The sequence below is a fragment of the Argiope bruennichi genome, chromosome X1 (assembly GCF_947563725.1).
Source record: "Argiope bruennichi chromosome X1, qqArgBrue1.1, whole genome shotgun sequence".
Lineage (NCBI taxonomy): Eukaryota > Metazoa > Arthropoda > Arachnida > Araneae > Araneidae > Argiope > Argiope bruennichi.
The window spans coordinates 13,047,357-13,067,174 of record NC_079162.1 but is presented as its reverse complement, the minus strand read 5'-3'; the positions used below and the strand labels follow the sequence as shown (position 1 = coordinate 13,067,174).

Sequence of the window (19,818 nt, the reverse complement as noted above, 5' to 3'; positions counted from 1 at the left end):
TAAATGCTACATTTTTTTCTATGCTAATTTATTTAAATTTGTCATGTTCAAGCAAATAGGTCCTAATATAAAATTTTGACAATGAAGCTGGTTATTTCTGAAAGATATCCTATGGAATAATTATTCTCACAATTATACAAATAATAATATTTCCTATAATTATTCTTATAATTATACTTATTTTTACATTTCTATTCATATAAGAAGCAGCAAAATATGTGATGGTTAATAGCTTAAAAAAAGTGCTACAGTATTGGAACATTTAGAGTGATGTTCTGCATTTTGCTTTCCACATCTGTAATATGCATATATCCTATATAGTGTCTTCAAATAATGAAATCTTTCAGAATCAAACATTCGTATAGAACACTAAGTTACCAGTAAACAGTATAAGAAAGCTGTTTACATTTATCAGTGAATGAAAAACAACTACTTTTTTGTATACTCATAAAATAAAGCAGTGTATCATTTCATGCCTATTTACGAGTAGTAAGTAGTGATAATAGGAATAATACATACTGATAAAAAAAATGCAGGAATAATAATAATAATAATAAAAAAACCTTTTTTTTTCTTCAATCAATAAAATATTGATTTTAACTTTAAAATTTATATATTTTTAAACAATAAAAAAGAAATTCAGTTTTATTTCTTTTGCTAAAACAACAAAACTTTCCATTTTGGTGCTTTCAGCGTAAAAGTGATTCATGCTCAGGCACAATTTAAACAAAACTCTCAATCCTCTATAATATTTCTTTGTGAAAAGAATCAAAATTCTCCCAAAAATTTTCACTATAAATATTTTGTCATGAATGAAACAGCAGTAGATTATTACATGAATATTGTGATTCTGCAGATATTTTTTAAGGTGTCACAAAAAAAAAAAAAAAATTATCGAAGTTCATAGAATATCAAGATTATACACGTCTACATATGGAAATACCCTCCAAAGCAAATGCCAAATATTTCCCGACGTGATCATGATATATTAACCAAAATTTGTAGTCCTAGTAATTTCTTCATGAGAATTATATTCATGACATCAAAATTGACAATGACACAGGAAATTTTAAAGTTTGCACAATTTTAAATATGTAAAAAATCCCTTACAAAAATTTTAGATACAACTTTTAATGTTCCTTACTACTTTTAAAATGGTATTTTTAGTTTTTACATAGAATGGCCGAAAGCAGAATAAAGTTGGGTGGATCATTATTTTACGTGACTGCACGCACGCACGCACGCACACGCACGCGCACACACACACACACACACACACTTGTTTTTAATATGTATCATGGAAAGAGAGGCTGTGATTGTGCTATTTAAGCAAATATGTTTTAAATGTGTATCCGTCGTAATAAATATTATTTTAAAGAATTCTTTCGTCTTACAACTGCATCACTCTATCATTCTCTGAAATATCACACAAAGGTAATAAAGGTAAAGGTTTTATCCTATCATTTACTCCAGCTTATTTTCTATTCTAAACAACAACAAAGGTTTATGGATCCATTCTCTGATCACAAGAGGACTTCCGATTAATTGATTAAGCTAAAGATGACTTCTGACTTTAAGAAATGCATTCGCATGGACAGTTAGAACTACTAACAAATTAGAAAATTATTTGGGAACTTCTCTTCTCAGATGAACTTTTATAAAATATTATAAAATAACAAACGCAAAAATTGGAAAATCAAGATAGATTTTTTCTGATATAACCAAAAGTGAAAGAGCAAATATTGGTCATAAAGACGCTTTTATGATTATTTATATGCATATCTGTCTTTAAATCAAACCATTGAAGATGTTGAAATTCGATTATTTATCAAAATATTTTGTTTGAATTTTAAAAGAATGCAGTCTTGTAAATCACGCCTTCTGAATAAGGTTCAAAATTTTCAACTCGCCAATTAATTTTTAATGTAATGTAAACCATAACATGCTAATTAAGTAAAAGATGTAACAAAATGTGTACGAGTCAATTTATTAAAAGAGGGACCTCATAATGTGCAATGCTTAGGATTACAAAATTCTTAAATCCGCTACTACATTTATCGACTTCCGAAACACAAACACTGATATCATGTCCAAGGATTGGATATTTAACACGCATAAAGGATTAAATTTCATCAGCCTCCCGGAAAATGTTTGTAATTTTTGCTTTTATGATAAATTAGAGGACTAGAATGTAACGGCGAAAGCTGCAACTTTTAAGATATATGCAGATATACTATCCACGACCTTCATCGACCCACTCACTCATAGGATAAGGGTTATTTAAATAGCCAGCGGGAAACGAATTCTCATACAGCCTTTACGAGCCTACAGAATAGGGCTAAATTAAAATTCACGCACACATATTGAGATTCAGCACATAATAATTTACAATAACAAAACATTTCAAATCGCAGATACGAGAGAAACTACTATTTGTTCATAAAATAAAGAAACATTAGCACTTCCAGAAAACAAACAAAGCAATATAACTAAGTTTTCAAATTTCAAAAATTCGCAAATTTTAAAATAATTGATGACTTTAGACAACTAACTAAAAAAAAACAGCTTATTTATAACTTTTAACCATACGAGTTGAAGGGAAGACATGAAAATCCTTTGTGAAATCCCAATGAAAAACAAATTTCACTGCTGTCATTGTTGCAGTTATCAAAAAGCATACATACATACCTGTGGCTCATGAGGAATTCAAGATTGAGAACTCCCTATTTTTTATAATGAATGAATTGTATAAAATGAATTGATGCCCAAATAAGGTCCAGCCATTCCACAACCGAATAGGAAACAAAGGATAACACAGAGCCATAAAGACAAACTATTAAATCCTTTTAAGTAACAAATTCATAATTACCCTACATTTCATATCCTCAAAATTGAAATTCCAGAATTTTGAGCAAGCATTGAAATCGCCCATAGTTGTATTAGTTTAGCATTAGTACCGCCCGTAGTTTTTAGAAACGAACTTAGAAATATCGAATGTTTAATTAAAGAGTTCATATTGATGTGAGGAAGGGGAGAATGTGCTGGAAAAAGACTAGAAAACATATTTATTTTCGGAACAGAAAGAATTTATAAGGGAAAAAAGTTAACAGGCATCAAATTTAAAATTAGGATTTAAACAAAACAACAATATTTTATTAATTTTTAGAAGTATAAAAAGTTGATACGTGTTTCGGTAGGACAAGAGCTGAAATGTTATGATATTCTGAGAATATATTTTTCATCTTGTTTCACGCCAATGCAGCATGCAACATTAAATCTTTTGATCACGCAATTCCATAAATTCAGCATCAGAAACCCTTCTAAAGATAGGATCAAAGATAACCCTGCAAGAGATGTTCAAATATTTCAGTCACTACCTCAACAGGAAAAGTAACCTAAAGGATAAACCTACAGAATTTATTAGCCTGTTTCATAAAAACAATCTACATTAAGATATATCCTGCATTAAGTTATACTACCTTTTTAATTTCCCAAATCAACGAAAGAACAACTTTGTTAATAAGGAATATAGATTTGTAGAGAAAATGTTTTTTTATTACCACGTATCTTAATTCAGATTAACTATTAACACATTGATTGCTGTGGTGAATTTCTCACAAAGTAATTTATATGGCTCCGGCGGTCACCAGTAACCCCCATGGCAATCAACATGTTAACAAAGATAAAAGATGGCTCTTGAAATTCTCAACTTCAGCACAACTCTCCTTATGTTCTGTTCAGGGTCACTACTGAGAAACTCAACCAATTTTAATGTTGAGCCCCACAAATTGACCATATATTTCAATCCTACCAGACTAACCATATAAGCAGTTAGGGTAGTAGCTGACTGATAAAAAGGGCATCAATAGCATATCACCTGCCTAAAAAGTTAAGGACCATAAGAAGCTAGAAGAAAACAGACAGCAACAGCTTCTCACTAAGAGCCTCTTCGTTTGCCTGTCAAGAGAGAAAGACAGAAACCAGAAAACAGAGGAGGTTAAGTTAAAAAGGAGACCAAAGCACCAGGAGTCATCTGGAGTTTGATGATTTTGACATCTCAAGATGTACCTTAGAGAAGAATTAAATATAAAAGTTACAAAGTAGGTAATAATAAAAAAGTAATTAGCAGCATTCTCTCTTTAGACATTTTTTTTTTAAAAAAGAAAACATTTTGAAATAAAGCAATGGATAGTGAAATGCAATATTCTGGTTCCTAGTAATTAAGTTATGAAGCAAAATAAATTTTTGGCCTTCAAACTAAAACATAAAAATATTGAACAAATTTGCAGCAATCAAGCAAGGGGGGGGGAGCTCTTAATTTAGAGAAATATGGAGATAATGAAATTGAAAAATAAAAGGAAAAAAATTTTAATCGCTTTGACATATTCAGAATAAAGTAACAAATAATGGCACCCAGAATGATCCTAAATGTTTAAAAATGCTTAATCAAAGACAAAAATAGTGCATTTTGAACTGCAATTAATAAGATCCTTTTCCTAGTTCCCCCTTTTTTTGTACGATACTAAATCTGTAATTTATAAACAGATAATAATAAGATTTTTATGCATAAAGCATTACTAAACTTGCTGACATGACTTTTAATTAAGTTAGGGGGAAAAATAATGTGGAAAGGCTCTTGAATAAAATTTTATTATTATTTTTTTGAATGAAAATGACTTTGAATCTTAAGAACATACCAGATAATACTTTCAGAGGTTTATCTGTACCACTTCCAACATAGAAAATTCTAACTAAACCATCTTCACAGGCTGTTGCTATGGTGCTTCTGCAAATATTAACATAAAAGTAGTGCTCTCATGACAAATTTCAAGAAGAAATTTGTATGCTTAACTAATTAAAATAGTATAATCAATCTGATTACAGAACAAAACACTACCACAAAATTTTTCCTCCTAAATTAACATACTTCATCAAAACTACATATATTAAAGAATTCTATACATAAATAAAATAGTTAAGTAAAAGTTTAAGTTAAGTAAAGTTTAGTGAAATCTAACCAAGGATCAATTAAATTTCAATTAATGTAAGGTAATTAATTAATCAAAAATATTAGCTGACATAATCACTTACCTGATATTCTAAATAAATAAAATATATTAGTTCTAATTATCTATATGATTTAGTCTTTGGCTAGATTTTTACTCAACATAATTCATCACCAAGATAGGATCACAGGTGAGTATAAGACAGCATAGTTAACAGCAAACATAGGATGGCAAGAATCATTTATTTTTATTTTCAGAAGATTTTGTTGTTGATTTGGGAATAATAGATGTTTTAAAGTAATTTCTTTCAATTTAAAATTAGTGAAGGTATTATTAAATGCTATATAATACTAAATAAAAATTAATTCTACATAAATTTTTTAAAAAATGACTGTTGATGCCAGAAGCAAGTAGGCTGTATAAGAACATTTTGCTTTATACATCTGATGATAAAGAAACATTTATTACTCCCATACATTTATATTTTGAAACACTGGGATAAGTCTAATTTTTGCAAAAGTAATAAGCAAATTTCAAAATATAAAACCTATAATTATATTCAATTAAAATATCATGGTACTGAAATAGATTCTTTAAAAACTTAATGCTTCATGGCATACATTGAAAAACATCAATGTTTAACTAAAATATGTTGATCCAAACAAAATCTTAAGTAACATCGAATGAGAAATTTGCATGAAGTGCCATATTATACTAAAATGTTATGTTTTGATAACATATTTGACCCTTGCTTTTAATGGAAGAATAAAACAATTATCATCACACTCCTTAATTTAAATTATGATAATATATGGTTGTAGCAGCTACTTTCCAATAAATAACATTTGCAAACACATTAACACAAAATCACCTAAGGAAACACCTTGGAATTCAATTCTTCAAAGTGTTTAATAAGGTAATCAAATCTTACTCATTATTAGGATTCCAATCACAGCCATACACAGTTGAAGGATGTTTGAAAGACTGAATCAATTTCCCATCAGTCTGATGTATCATACTAATGAGAAGGAAAAAAAAAAGAACATGTATTAAAGTAACATATTTTATAAGGTTTCATAAAAAAATACTGGATAAAATAGTTATTAAATTTTTAAAAAAAATTAATAACATGTAAAATTTAGCAACTGGTTGTATTAACTAAATGATAAGATTATCAATCTCTCTACTATATGTAATGAACAAAATGTACTAATAAAATTAATGTCGGTATGTATAATTGTATTATACTTAACAAACATTAAATAAAATGCCACCAATTTGGTTAAGTAAAAAGTAAATTTAATAACAACAACCTTCATCAGTTATTATATTAGGTGGCTCATCATGTGAAATATAAGTAGCAAATCAACTACATATATATGTTATCTGGATTTCTAAACGTTTAAATCATTAAGATGATGATGAAAAAACATTTTCTAAAAATTAAAAAAATAAAATGATGTGGGTAAGTTTGTTAAAAGAGACTGATATTCTACATGTTGACTGATTATTTAGATTTAAAAGTATTCTACATGTGTCCTAACATTGAATAAAACAAAATTTTCAAATAAATAAGTAGAAGTATAATAAGCAAATAAATTTTTTAAAAGATAAAATAAATTTAGTTTTAAGAAACTGGTCCGGGTAGAATTTTTATTTAAGATTTAATAGCTTTCTCCCCCCCCCCACAAATCCAATCCAATGAAATAGTTCAAACATTTTGGGATAAAGTTCAGAAAGACTGATCACTTTATCCATCTTTGAAATCAAGAAGTATGAAATGATATAAAAATTTAAAACATTGGAATTTTCAAAAACAAAATTTTAAAACATTAAAAATATAAATCAATAATCATTTCCAGGTGAAATATTTTACAAAGCTGGCAATGACAAAAGAAGTAAAATCCTACTTTTAATTCTGTAAATGAAAATTATGCAGAAAACTAGTAATGTAACATATCTTGGTATCTCTACCTACTGTACATTTGTCAATTTTAGCAATTCAGTTTTCTATAAAACGAAGCTTATAGTAAATTTTCCTACTGAAAATATTAAATGAAGTGCAAATTATCTGTTCCTAATTATAAGCTTCTAGAAGTAGCCCTGTATTTATATTCTGGTTTATATTTCATGTTCACAAGAAATCAATTTTAGGCAGAATAAAAGAAAAATTGCATTAATTAATTGTTAACATGGTACAAGGAAACTATCTTTTTTTTTAGTAAATCTTGTGTTCCCTGCATCCCACATTCTTAAGCCCTCTTCCCATGAATCCTCCAAGATATATCTGTGTATGCATGACAATCAAAATTCTGTGTAATCATCTATATTATTATATTACATATATATAATGAATGTGCAATCTAAAAGGAATGTGCTTCATCTTGAAAGGAGCCATAATCAAGATGTTATTACAAAATAACAACATTGACTTAGAGATAAATCATGACTTAGAGATTCATACTCTTAGAGATAACAAAACCATACCAAGTCCCATCTCCTCCTCCAGATGCAATTTTTCTAGCATCAGTTTGATTCCAAGCAACACAATAAACATAAGTGTCTTGGGCATGCTGAAAAGGATAATATTCTCATAAGTTGAATTTTAAGTGAGCAAGTAGGTAATAAAAACAAAGCTTAAAAATGTACGCATTTTCTCTTTTTTAATAACGGTATCAATTGCCATCACAAAAATTTGCAAATCTAATATTACACATTTTATATTTCTCAAAATTTGTAAGCTAATGTTCAATAATTGTCACTAAGGATTCTTCCAGATCTAAAATAGGCAAATTACAAAAATTTAAAACAATTACTTTTAAGGAAGGATTCTCTTTTAAAGAGCTAATAAGGTAATTAAAAAATTATAGTAAATCAGTAATATACAGTTTTATAATAATTTTTTTTTCATTCACTGTACTTAAAAATCATTTGGAACAGAAGCAAAATATTTTAGGGTTTCAGAATGACAGCAATAAAAATATTTTAGGAATTTTAAATAGTAGCATACAGAGTGTTCCTTAACACAGGGCATATGCTTAACTTTACAATATTCTTTTATTTTATCAGTCTTATTTTACCTGAAGTGTAGCATTTTGTCTTTATGCATATATTTGGTTATATTAATTTATATCATAATGGATAATTCTGAATGAATTTTTAAAATTTCAAATTATGATGTACTCCCAACTATCTAACCTAATATGTGGGAAGATAAACCAAATAACAAAAAGTTAAAGATCTCTAAATGTTCACTTTCTATCCCATTCATACCAATAAAAACAATTATTATACATAAACTTATTTTCATTCATATATATATATTCAGAGATTCAAACAATTAAGAATACACCATTTTTTTCACTTCAGTTAAGAATACGCTGAGGCGTTAAACTATAGATATTTTACTTTTTATATACACATACACAAGAAAAAAAATTCCTTAAAAATCATATTATTTATACAATTTTAAAACTTCATTAAGCAAATTTTGCAGTAAAAAAATTGAGAATACTCTTACGAAAAAAAAAAAAAAAATGTTTAAATACTACTACTATTTTCTACTTGGTGCTATTTTAATCTAATTTTGAGTAATCTTATCTTAAACCTTTTTAGTGATCATCTTTGTGGGATGAATTAGATGAGCTTAAAGCCAAACTTTTAAATAGAAAATGGCTTCTCAAAGAGAAAACCAGTATTGATGAAAGGAAATTCGTATTAAGATTATTTAAAAATAGAAAATCTTATTATGAAATAGCTAAAATTGTTGGTAAAAGCTATATGCGTGTTCAGAAAATCATTGGAAAATTTTAAAGTGATGGATTGATTGAAAATATAAGTGGAAGAAGAAGGAAAGGTATTTTAAGTGGTGTCTCAAAAAGGAAAATTTTACAAGAAATCAAGATGTATCCTAAATTAAGTGTAGTCAAATTAGCTGTAGAAATTTTTTAAAGAATTTATATTTATATATTTTAGAATATATATTTTATTTAAAGCAGAAGCATAAGTGCTGAAACTGCTCGAAATGTAATTAGATAAAGTGGATATAAAAGGTGAGTTGCTAGAAACAAATCGTTCATTAGCTTGCAAAAAATAGAAAAAAAATGTTTGGAATTTGCAAAAACTCATCAATTTAAGACCAATAACTTTTGGAAGGAAGTTGTATTTAGTTATGAAAGTAGATTTAACATTTTCACAGTGACGGTCTTTGAATCTGCTCAATACCACATTAGATCGAAAATTTTTACATCCTACAGTTAAACATGGAAGAAGTACCATCATGGCTTGGGGTTTGCATGGCTTCAATCAAGGCAGGAAATTTAGTTTTTATAGATGGCATTATGAACCATATGATTTGCTTGGATATACTTCACAAGAATTCAAGAGAAAGTGCTAAAAATTTGAGTTCAGATAGAAATTTTATATTCCAGCATGACAACCCTAAACATATGGCATATAACATAGAGATATGTCTTTTTCAGTGTAAACAGCAGTCACACATACCACCACAATCTTCCAACACCAATGACATAGAAATTCTGTAGGATAGACTTTAAATACCGACCCAAAACCACAAAATTAGAAACAAAGCTCATTTAAAACAAGTGTTGTAAGAAGAATGGGTAAAATTTCTTCAGATGCCACCAAAAAGTTGGAATCAGTACCATAACTTTTTCAAGACATTATAAAAGCCAAAAGACCTGCAGCTAAATGACACTTTCTTAGTGAGATATTACAAAAATTTCATTGGTGTATTCTCAATTTTCTTAGGTAAAAATCTGCATATGTTTATTTAAAATGTTTTGGTAACTTTTCATTTTAGAAGTCTTTTATTAATTGTTCTTTATTAAATTAAATTAAACCATTTGTCATGCAAAACAAAGAAACAACAACAAAAAAAAACTGTTTACACTTTTTGTTAATGTGTTACTTATATTGAATGTTGGATTTACAAAGTAAAAGCAAGGTGTATTCTCAATTGTTTGAGCCATTATATATAACCTCCTACCACAAATTAGTATTTTATAAATATTTGTGGTAAGATATTTAAGGAAGAAAACAAGAAGTTAAAGTACAAATAATAATGCACATACTTTAAGACAAATTTTATGAAATAACTTAACTGCATGAAACTTAAAATCCTGCATACTGTATAATACAAATTTTATGACACTTTATAAATAAAGAAAATGATGACATAAAACCCTGACTTAGTTCTGAAAAAACTATTCAAACTTTTTTTTTATGGTTTATTGATAATTGATGACATTAATGTATAAGGATAGGTTTACGATAAAAATATCAAAACTAAAAGATGAAAGCAAAACTTTGTTGATTGTAACACAGGCTCATGGTGGCTAAGCTAATTATTCTGTATTTTATGTCATAATTTTTTTTTTTTTTTTTTAATAACCAGGCTGCAAAATTGACAGTCTATTACATTTCTTTAATCTGGAATATGATATAAATATTTAAGGCAATACATATTGCTTTTATAAATTTAACTATGCTTGTTTTGAAAAAATTATCCATGACACACAATATATTCCTCAATAATTGAATTTATATTTCTTTTAATAATAAGTTACCAGCTTATCTCAATTTTTAAATTATCTCCTGAAAGTTAGATAAAATCAACCAGAAGCAGACATAGCATTGATTCTTACAATATTGTTTAGAGTAGATAAAAAAAGTTAAATCAAACAACAAAATAATAACTAATACTTTTTAAATTAATACTAGATGAAGACTAGATGATGTTGACATCAAAATTAAGAATACAGATAACTATAATGAAAATAAAAAATTTGCAAAAAGTAATTTCTTTTATGAAGCTACAAAGTTCTTCAGATTGCTTATTTTTACGACCACTTCTAGATTAAAGAATATTTGTATAAGTTTGTAATATTCTTAAAAAGTGTAGAAAGTTTGTAATATTATTATATAAGTGTAGAAAACTTTTGCTAAATGAGTAAGACAGGAATTTTCTTTAAGTTGCAGCTATATTCTTTTTACTATAATTAGACAATATGTTTAATTGTTCAACAGGCTTAACATTTGTCAAATCATGGATAATATTAGAATGATATATTCAGAACAGCAAAAAAAAAAAAAAGGGGGGGGGGGGGAGGGAGACTGTCTAAAAGCATTCAGAGCTTTTATGGTTTCAAAAGAGGATTTTACCTCAATCTAACAAAGAATTTATTTTAGAAATATGACTTTCATATAATACTATAGCTTCATATTAGAAGTTACAGAAATTAGGAAAGTGTGGGAAAGACAGAAGTTAAAATGAAATTTGAAATCAAGTGGTTAGAAAATAATATTCAAAAAATGAATAAGTTAAATTTATTAAATACATAATTTGTTCAATTTTCCTCCAGAGTCTGTACCTTTTTGTTAGGTCACTTTATTCAAAAAGCAATTCTAAACATTAGATGGGGGGGGGGCATCATATAAGGGGTTAGGCATATCAAGAGATTGTTGTTTTATTAAAGGTACTTTATAAAATAAATGTCTGTCTTTAATACAACTTTTATTTATACCAACAATGTAATTTTTTTATCCATTTTTTTCATATTTTTAGTTACAAATTTTACTAAAAAAATTTGCAAGCAAGCAACTTATATGTGTATTTTTCCCAGTTCTGAAAAGAATTTTAGATTAAATTTGAACATATTTATTGAATATATTAAAAACTTTAATGCAAAACATATTATTTTTCTAACATAAACTGGTAGCTGTACGAGTGTCATGATCTTGAACTCCAAGAGATTACCCTACAGTTGCTCAAATCAAACTATGTATTAATATAGAGGTCTTCAATCCAGGCAATTTCAAGAACATCCTTGTTGGCTTTTTGTTGTAAAAAAAGTTTTCTGTTGTTCTTGATATTTAAAACATTTCATTCTCACATTTGATATTCATCCAAAATAAAATTTTCTGAAAATGAATTTTAAAAATTTCACAGTATCTTAAATAACTTTAAAAATAAAAAAAAATTGACAGTGAATAAAATCTCAAGAATTTTTTGGATTGAGGGTATTTCTAACAAGTTTGCAGTAGATATAAATCTTTTGCCAATATTTTGCCACAGCTGACAACCTTTAGACTGCCACTATAGAGGAATTAAAAAGCAGATTTTCCAATTTTCTTGAGAATGAAATTTTTATGAGAATGTTCTCTTTACCATTTTCAGTAGACATTGGAAATGTTCCACCTGAACTTGAATTAGAATTTATAAAATTGCAGGGTGACTCTGCAGTAAAATGCAAGTTTCTTGAAAATCCTACATTAATCAATTTTTATGTGTAGTACATGATACAAGACAAGTAACCAGAAATTTGTGAACATGCACTGTTCAAGTCTTCTATTTTCAGCAGTATCTACATATGTGAGCAGTTTTTTAGAAAAATGAAGAACATAAAATCAAAAACAAGAATATGGCTGACAAATAAATATTTAAAGGAAACATTACCAGCATTATATTGAGTTTAATAAAAAAAAGTCAAATTTCATATTAAGACTAAAATAACTACTTTCTCCTGGCAGCAACGTAAGTTTCTTAAAATTATAAATGCATTTTGTAGCATCGTTCTGTACCATCACCTTCATTTTTTTAATTAAAAAAAAAAAACAACTCAAAAGCATTTTGATTAGACTTGCATTTAAATTTTTTGGAACCAATTTATATATATATATATACACACACAAATCTCTAACACCATCTTTTCCTTTAAAATCAATAGTAGTCTTGTAAAACAAACCTCCCTTTTTTACATAAAGTTTCTTAGTACAATATTTTTTTTAACAGATGTGTGGCCCACAGATATTTGTGAATTCATTATTTTGGTACTCAGGCATGAAAGGTTGAAGACCTCTATGCTAATGCAAATACAATTTTATATTTGAATGCATGATTTCAATATATATATATATATCATTTGACAAATGTGTATATCCACTGAAACCGTTTCAACATTCCTGCATATTTGAAGAAAGATGTAAAAGCTAATATGTTTGTTGCCTTAACCAGAGATTACTGTTTCCTGTGCACTACCAGGCACATCAATATCAAAAACATACCATTTTTCTAAAAATAAAAATAAAAAAATACAACAATTTTTATATATAATTATCATTTTATATTTTTACTATTAAATTTTTGATATTAGAATGTAACATACAGGGGGAAAATGTACCAGAAAGAAACGGCAAATAAAGAGATTTGATATCAATTGCAATAGAAACTTGTTACAAAAAGTGCTAGATGTAAAAAATAATAAAAGGAAACACATTTACAAATTAAGGAAATCTGAAGACAAATTTCCCTTATAATTAGAAGATACATCTAGAGTAATAAAACAAACCATAAACTAAGTACCTGAATGAAATATTTTCAAGCAATTTATTTTTTGACATAGCTGACAGTAAGAAATTTCGAAAAAGATACTCTTTGTGCTTTGTTTAATTTGAAAAACTTTTTGAGATTAATGGTTTCAGTTGCTTTATCTCGAATTATCCATCGATATAATGCAACAGGAATTCAAAAATAACATTTGGTAGGTCATAAGGATTGTTCAAGCATGGCATTTGCAGTTTGTGATTAGAAAGTATGGCTTTAGTGTTTATGCTATTATATATTTGTTTGATTAGAAAAAAGAAACTACCCTGATATACGACCGAAATTTCAAATATATGATACCGAGAAACGGTAATGAAATCTCAAAAATATAGATAGTTTACAACATATGCTCAAGATTGATTGATTGATTGAAATGGATGAGAATGGGATTTTTGGAAAAAAAAAAAAAAATGCCGTTATCCACTAATTCCAAAAGAGTTCATTTAATAGATGTTAAAAAACTTCCCATTAGAGAAGAATCCACATACACTGCTTGTTAGAAACAGCTTGTTGAATAAACATTTTGAATGAAAAACAAGAATGAAGATCAATATTAAGTTTTGCAAAAAGATTTGACCTCTGAGTTGCGTATTTGGAACAAAACAAGATGTTATGCTCAATGTTATTTTCAAGATAACAAACTTAGCAGTGAGGGTAATTGTGTAGTCCAAATCTATTTAAGAGAGCTGGAATTATAATCATCCGGGTTAAAAGTGGTGCAGTTATGATAGCTTTTCTTCTATTTTTGAACCATGAATTGAGGGAAAACATGGTGGGAACATCGCTAATGGATTCTTGATATTTGTTATTTTGGAAGATGTGATTCGTTTTTTGTAGCGAGATTTCCTGATAATGAGAAATTAAATCTTCTGAAGCAATCCACTCAAGAAATGAGTGCGACTCCGTGACCATTTTTGCGAGTATGTATGCCTTTTCATTCCAATGAATCTGTGAAAGTCCTGGAGACCACACCAAACATATTCTCTGCTTTAATTTCCACCGTGCTTGGATTTTGTCAGCTAATCTATGAATGACTTTTGGAAATTTGATTGTAAGGCATTTTAAAGCTTGAAGGGCCGAATAGCTGTCTGTCAACAAAAGCAGATGTTTTGCTGTTACTGAAAGTTCATCCAGAGCTTGACAAAGTGCCAAGGCTTCCTCTCTAAATATGGAATTGATGGAGTAAATTCTATAGATGAAGGATTGTTACAAGAGATACCCGCAAAAGAAGTGAAACATTGAGATTTGGATGCATCCGTAGCGATAATAAAATAATTTTGAAATTGTTTGCATACAGTTTCTTCAAAGAGATTCTTGATCATGTAACTAGGAAGAGATTTATTTTGAAAAATAAGGCCTGAGAGATGAATTTCACAAAAAATGTATTGTTTTGGGAGACGATGGGATCTGGCAGAACAATAATATGATTTGTAGTAGCATTCAGGTTTGCAAATAAATTTTCAATTATAATTTCGTCTTTTTAAACTAATTTTCATTCCAGGATTGTAATCAAATAATTTCTTTGATAAATAGGGGAATGAGTGCCATTGGCAAGTTGTCTGAGAAATAATTTAATTTTTTCCGATAGCATTTCCTGACCCACGATTTTCATTAGAACAATATTTGGGGTCCATTTAGGCAGCCCAAGTGCTATTCTAAGATCTATAATTTGTATCGAATTGCAGAGCTTATATTGAGTTTCGTAGAATTTATTGGTAATAGAGCTGTTATAATAAAATAGACTTAAAATACTATTATTGGTTATGTTTACGATATCCGTTGTTCTGCGGCCGTAAGTTTTATACGCTATAGATTTTAAAGCATTAATTTTTCTAAGTGCTTTAGCTTGTATATTTTTTAATATAACCTCATTTTGGTTCGTTTTGGAAAAATTGATGCCTAATTATTTAATATATTGTTTCCAAGAGAGAGGGAAACCGGCATATGTAATTCGAGGAGTCGATTGCAATTTCTCTTTTGATAGGTCAGTTATAGAGCATTTCTCGGGGCTGATTTTAAGTTTCCAATAATTACACCATTTGTGGACGTTCCCCATTGTATTTTGCAGCTTCTTTGAAATATAATCCAAAGATGTATGAGCACAAAAGATAAAAGTGTCATCAGCAAAAATTGAGCATTCCACACCAACATCGAGAGTTTCAAAGAAATTGGCAAGAAAAATTACAAAGAGTATGGGTGATACAGCACTAGCTTGAGGCAGACCTTTTCTGAGAAGTTTTTCTCCTAGAAATAGAATTTCTCCAACGAACTTGAAAAGTTCGGTTTTGGAGAAAGTTGTGCATGACCTTTGCAATATTGCCTTTGATACCAAGCTGAAGGCACTGCAGCATAAGACCATCAATGTAAACCGAGTCATATGCACTTTTAAGATCTAAACTAATTCCGATACAATATTTCTTTAGATTGTGGGCTTCTGTAATGCCTGTGTGGATTTTATATACTGCAATCTGATTGTCGTTGAGGAGAAGGAAACCATCCACAAAAGAAGAAATTTTTCTCTCAATTATTAAATAATGGGTAATACTCTGAGTCAAAATTCTTTCAAAAGTTTTTGAGAAAACATAGGTGAGAGCTATTGGTCTATAAGAAGTGGTTTTTCTTTTGTCCTTATTAGGTTTAGGAACTGGTTCAATGATTGGATGTTTCCATTCCTCCTTAATAAAAAATGTTGTAAAAGCTTCTTGAAAGACGGATGTGATGTTCAAGATTGAAATGAAAAACATTAGGCAAGTTTTCACACTTGCAGTTACACAGGCAAAATTTTGAAATTTTTTAAATTTTTTAAATCATAACTCTTGCTTTTTTTATCAACACCGAAACGGGATCTGAACATAAAAAAATTGATTCGAAGCAATATTTTTAACGCTAAATAATGGCGTTGCTAGTCAGAGACAAAAAAGTTAAAAAAACCAACAACAACTGAGTCCGACGCTAGCATAGAATTGCTTTCTCATTGATGTCACAATCCACACTATCTCTTCTTTTCTATTCCATTGAATTTTTCTCGGAATCAGAAGATATGAAGGTATGCAGATTTCTAGTTCTAATGTAGAACATGGGTCGTTTGTGAAGTCATTGCCCTACGTGAAGAAAATACACCGTGAGCGATGCTTTTAACTTTCTCGCTTTTTGTCTAGAATACCATGCCTCTTACAGTAAAGCAGCGCTTTTAAATGGAAAAGCTTTATTAACTGAAATTACAAATTGCTATAGTGGAGCTACGTATTTATCACAAATACTACCGGCTGCGATGATGCCCATATTGAGAGCCAGCTGTAATGGAATTTGATTTTAAATTTAATGAAACTGGTTGCATGTTTGATTGATCTCAACCTGTATTTCCTTTTGAGTTTTTTACATAAGTGTAGCCATAGGCAAAATTTGTGTTTCAAACTTACTCGGAGTACCTTGCGCATTGAATGTGTTGAGTTCTGCGGTCCATAAAATTCCGCATTTTTTTACATGATTTTGTACCAGTTTCAGCACGCTCAGAGGCTGCAGGCTGGTGAGCCCTAACTATGGTTAACTTTCACTAATGAATTCCTCATCCAGTAATACCTGGATAACAGGCCTTTATGCATTCTATTTAGAGATGCATAATCCACGATTTTTTGAATAACAAATAATATTGCTATTGTTATTTTTAAATATGCGTTCCAAATATCTGTTATTTCAATCATATTATTAATTAAAATTATTACTTAATATTAAATATAAAATTTATTAATTGTAATTAATACTTAATTTACTAATTTAAGTAAAGTGTGATTGAATTAATTTATCTGTTTCAGCTTACTTCTTAAATTTTATTTTTTTCCTAAAAATTATTTATTTAATTTATTTATTAGAGTGAGCCATTTTCTGGAAAAGGTGAGTTAAAAATATATGCAATTTCTTTAAAATGTTTACTTTAGTCCTATATTCTACCAATAGATGGCGCCAGCAGTAAACAGAATACATGTAATCAAAGTCAATCATGTCACTAGCAATTGAAAATGATCTGTATGGAATAGTGCATCATCAAATACGAATATCGGTCACTCCCATAAAGTGGAGCGGTGACTTCGCACTTTCCGGTGAAATCACCGCTCCGATAAATTTCAGTGATATGCAATTCAATGATACTATACGATAATTCGAATAACCGGTTCGTTCACTTTTCAATCCAATCGCAGATTTCTTTCGAGAGCTTCCATTGGACAGATCGTATCGATTGTTACTTTCCAGTGAAGTCACCACTCCGGCAAATTTCAGTGATATCGTATCGATTGTTACTTTCTATCGTGATCCAAAACCTGCAATCGATATATCACCAGTAAGATCGTATCAAGGATTTGAATCACACCCCTCTTTGAAAAGTATTGATCACTTATATTTGTGACTTTTTGATATTGGTTACGTAATAACCGCTCTTAAAATATTCGTCATCCCTAATTCTATTATCAAACTAGGTATATTTCTCGTTGACTAGTTATGTTTACTCGAAAAACTGTGTTCAATGGACAAATTTTATTCCTCATGATGTTGTCGCACTTTTTTTTATTCGAAATAAAAAGGTCTGTGTGTAGCAGGATAACGAGCAACTTTATTCTTGATTCTTACTTTTTGAAGTGATTACTTCCCCAAGTCAATTTGTATGAGCAAAATGTTCTCTCTAATGTCACGTAGGTGCAAGATGGCATTGCCATACATGTAAGATATGTTAAATTTTGTTCGTGCAGCATTTGAGCGATTTCTGATCTCATCTCATCTTTTCATGTTCTCGAGGCGTGCAGAGTCATCTGATCTTAGTCCAATGGATTTCTATCTTTGCATGGAGAATACCTGGTTTTGTATACCTGGAACACAAAATGTATTTATCAAATCCGCAATTTGTGCTTCATATAAAAGAAGCCATCCATTGCGAGATTCAACAGTTCGTCTTCGCATGGTACATGCTATATTACTAAGCAACATTGTCTCATGCAGTCATCGTATGTAAGGGTGGATATATCAAAAATTTGTGAAACATAAGAATGTTTCCTTTACTATTGCTTCTTTGCCTTTTATTGCTTGTTCTTATTTTTATTTTTATCTTCATAATGCTTCCCTTTTTCGTACTAAAAATACCGTTCTAACTTAATTAAAGAATTCTAACTGTGGGGATCCCACTTCTGTGAAAAAAAGTAAATGTTATAATTGGAAAACATTTCGAAATTTTTCACTGTAACCGTAAGTGTATAAGTTGGATTATTGTATTTCGCATCGTTCTTGAGGGTATACCGTGCAATCCCAGCATTCAAAGTTTTATTTCCCTCTTTTGAACGATATGCTCTGTAGGGGGTCATATATCAGCAATTTTTTAATAACTTTCCTGATTTAATTAAAATCGTCATATAATAGTCTTTAGCTTTTTTATAATTTAAGAAATGTAAGAATTTTCAATAAATATTCAATGAGATGCAAAAAATTCCAAGACTTATGGGATAAATACTTGATACATTTTTTCACAAACATTTCATAGCCTATGCCACCTAGTCGCCCTTATCTCAGAGCTCAATAAAATAAGTGCACTGAATAAATATTGAATAACAAAGAACAAACACTTCGTTTTTAAGAGTCAAATAAAGTTAGCTAATTTTAAAAATAGCAAAATATGTTGTACTGAAATTGTTCTAATGAAATTTTAAAATCATATTTAAGAGTTTGATAAAAATCGAATTTCTAACAAAAGTTGGTCAATGAAATAAGAAAAGATCACTATGTCCTTAAGAAGACGAAGTTTAATGAAAGTAACATTTCAGCCAAATAGATTAAATTCCTTTTTTAAAACTACTCAAGGGGTATTTTGGAACAGACCTTGTTCTTTTGGAACGTGATCAGACGACGAGGAAGATCTTTGAGCAGACATCACTTTTTTTTTCTGCAATATACCATTGATTTGGTCAACTTCCACACCATAATAATTACTCGGTCAATTCAAAGAATTGTAAATTAAAACGATAGATCAGTTTTGTCTCCAGAATTTTGTGACTATTTTGATATTAGTGCATACAAGATATATGCATTTGCATGCACCTAAGCATGTATAACATAATATTTTTATCCAGAACATAATATTTGAAAGCAAAACATATTTTTACCACCCTCGCTTTCACATATGGTTTTAAAAAGGCGAAATGAAAGCAAACAATACTTTTTCTTCGTATCGCCTCCCCCTGGCTGGCATTACTCCCCCTTTCAAGGCGTCGACACCTTCTTGCATCCTCCTCATTACCCAACTACTTTTTCCTAAAAGTCTGAAAATATTAAAAATTTGTTTTAAAGTTCTGTATAAATTACAGATTTTTCTTTACATCCTGTTTTCTTCTGTACCTTTGGCTCCTGATTTCAATGAAAAACAGTTTT

At 29.2% G+C, this 19,818-nt stretch overlaps 1 protein-coding gene across 1 annotated transcript in view; it reads right to left on the bottom strand.

Moving 5' to 3' along the window:
- The window catches only part of LOC129958885 (WD repeat-containing protein 17-like), a 189,462-nt gene that overhangs the window by 75,338 nt on the left and 94,306 nt on the right, over nt 1–19,818 (bottom strand). The window contains exons 8-10 of the mRNA XM_056071608.1: nt 7,494–7,579; nt 5,938–6,024; nt 4,698–4,786 (exon numbers count right to left, since the gene is read on the bottom strand). Of these exons, the coding sequence (XP_055927583.1) occupies nt 4,698–4,786; nt 5,938–6,024; nt 7,494–7,579 (262 nt within the window). The remainder of the gene's footprint in view (nt 1–4,697; nt 4,787–5,937; nt 6,025–7,493; nt 7,580–19,818) is intronic.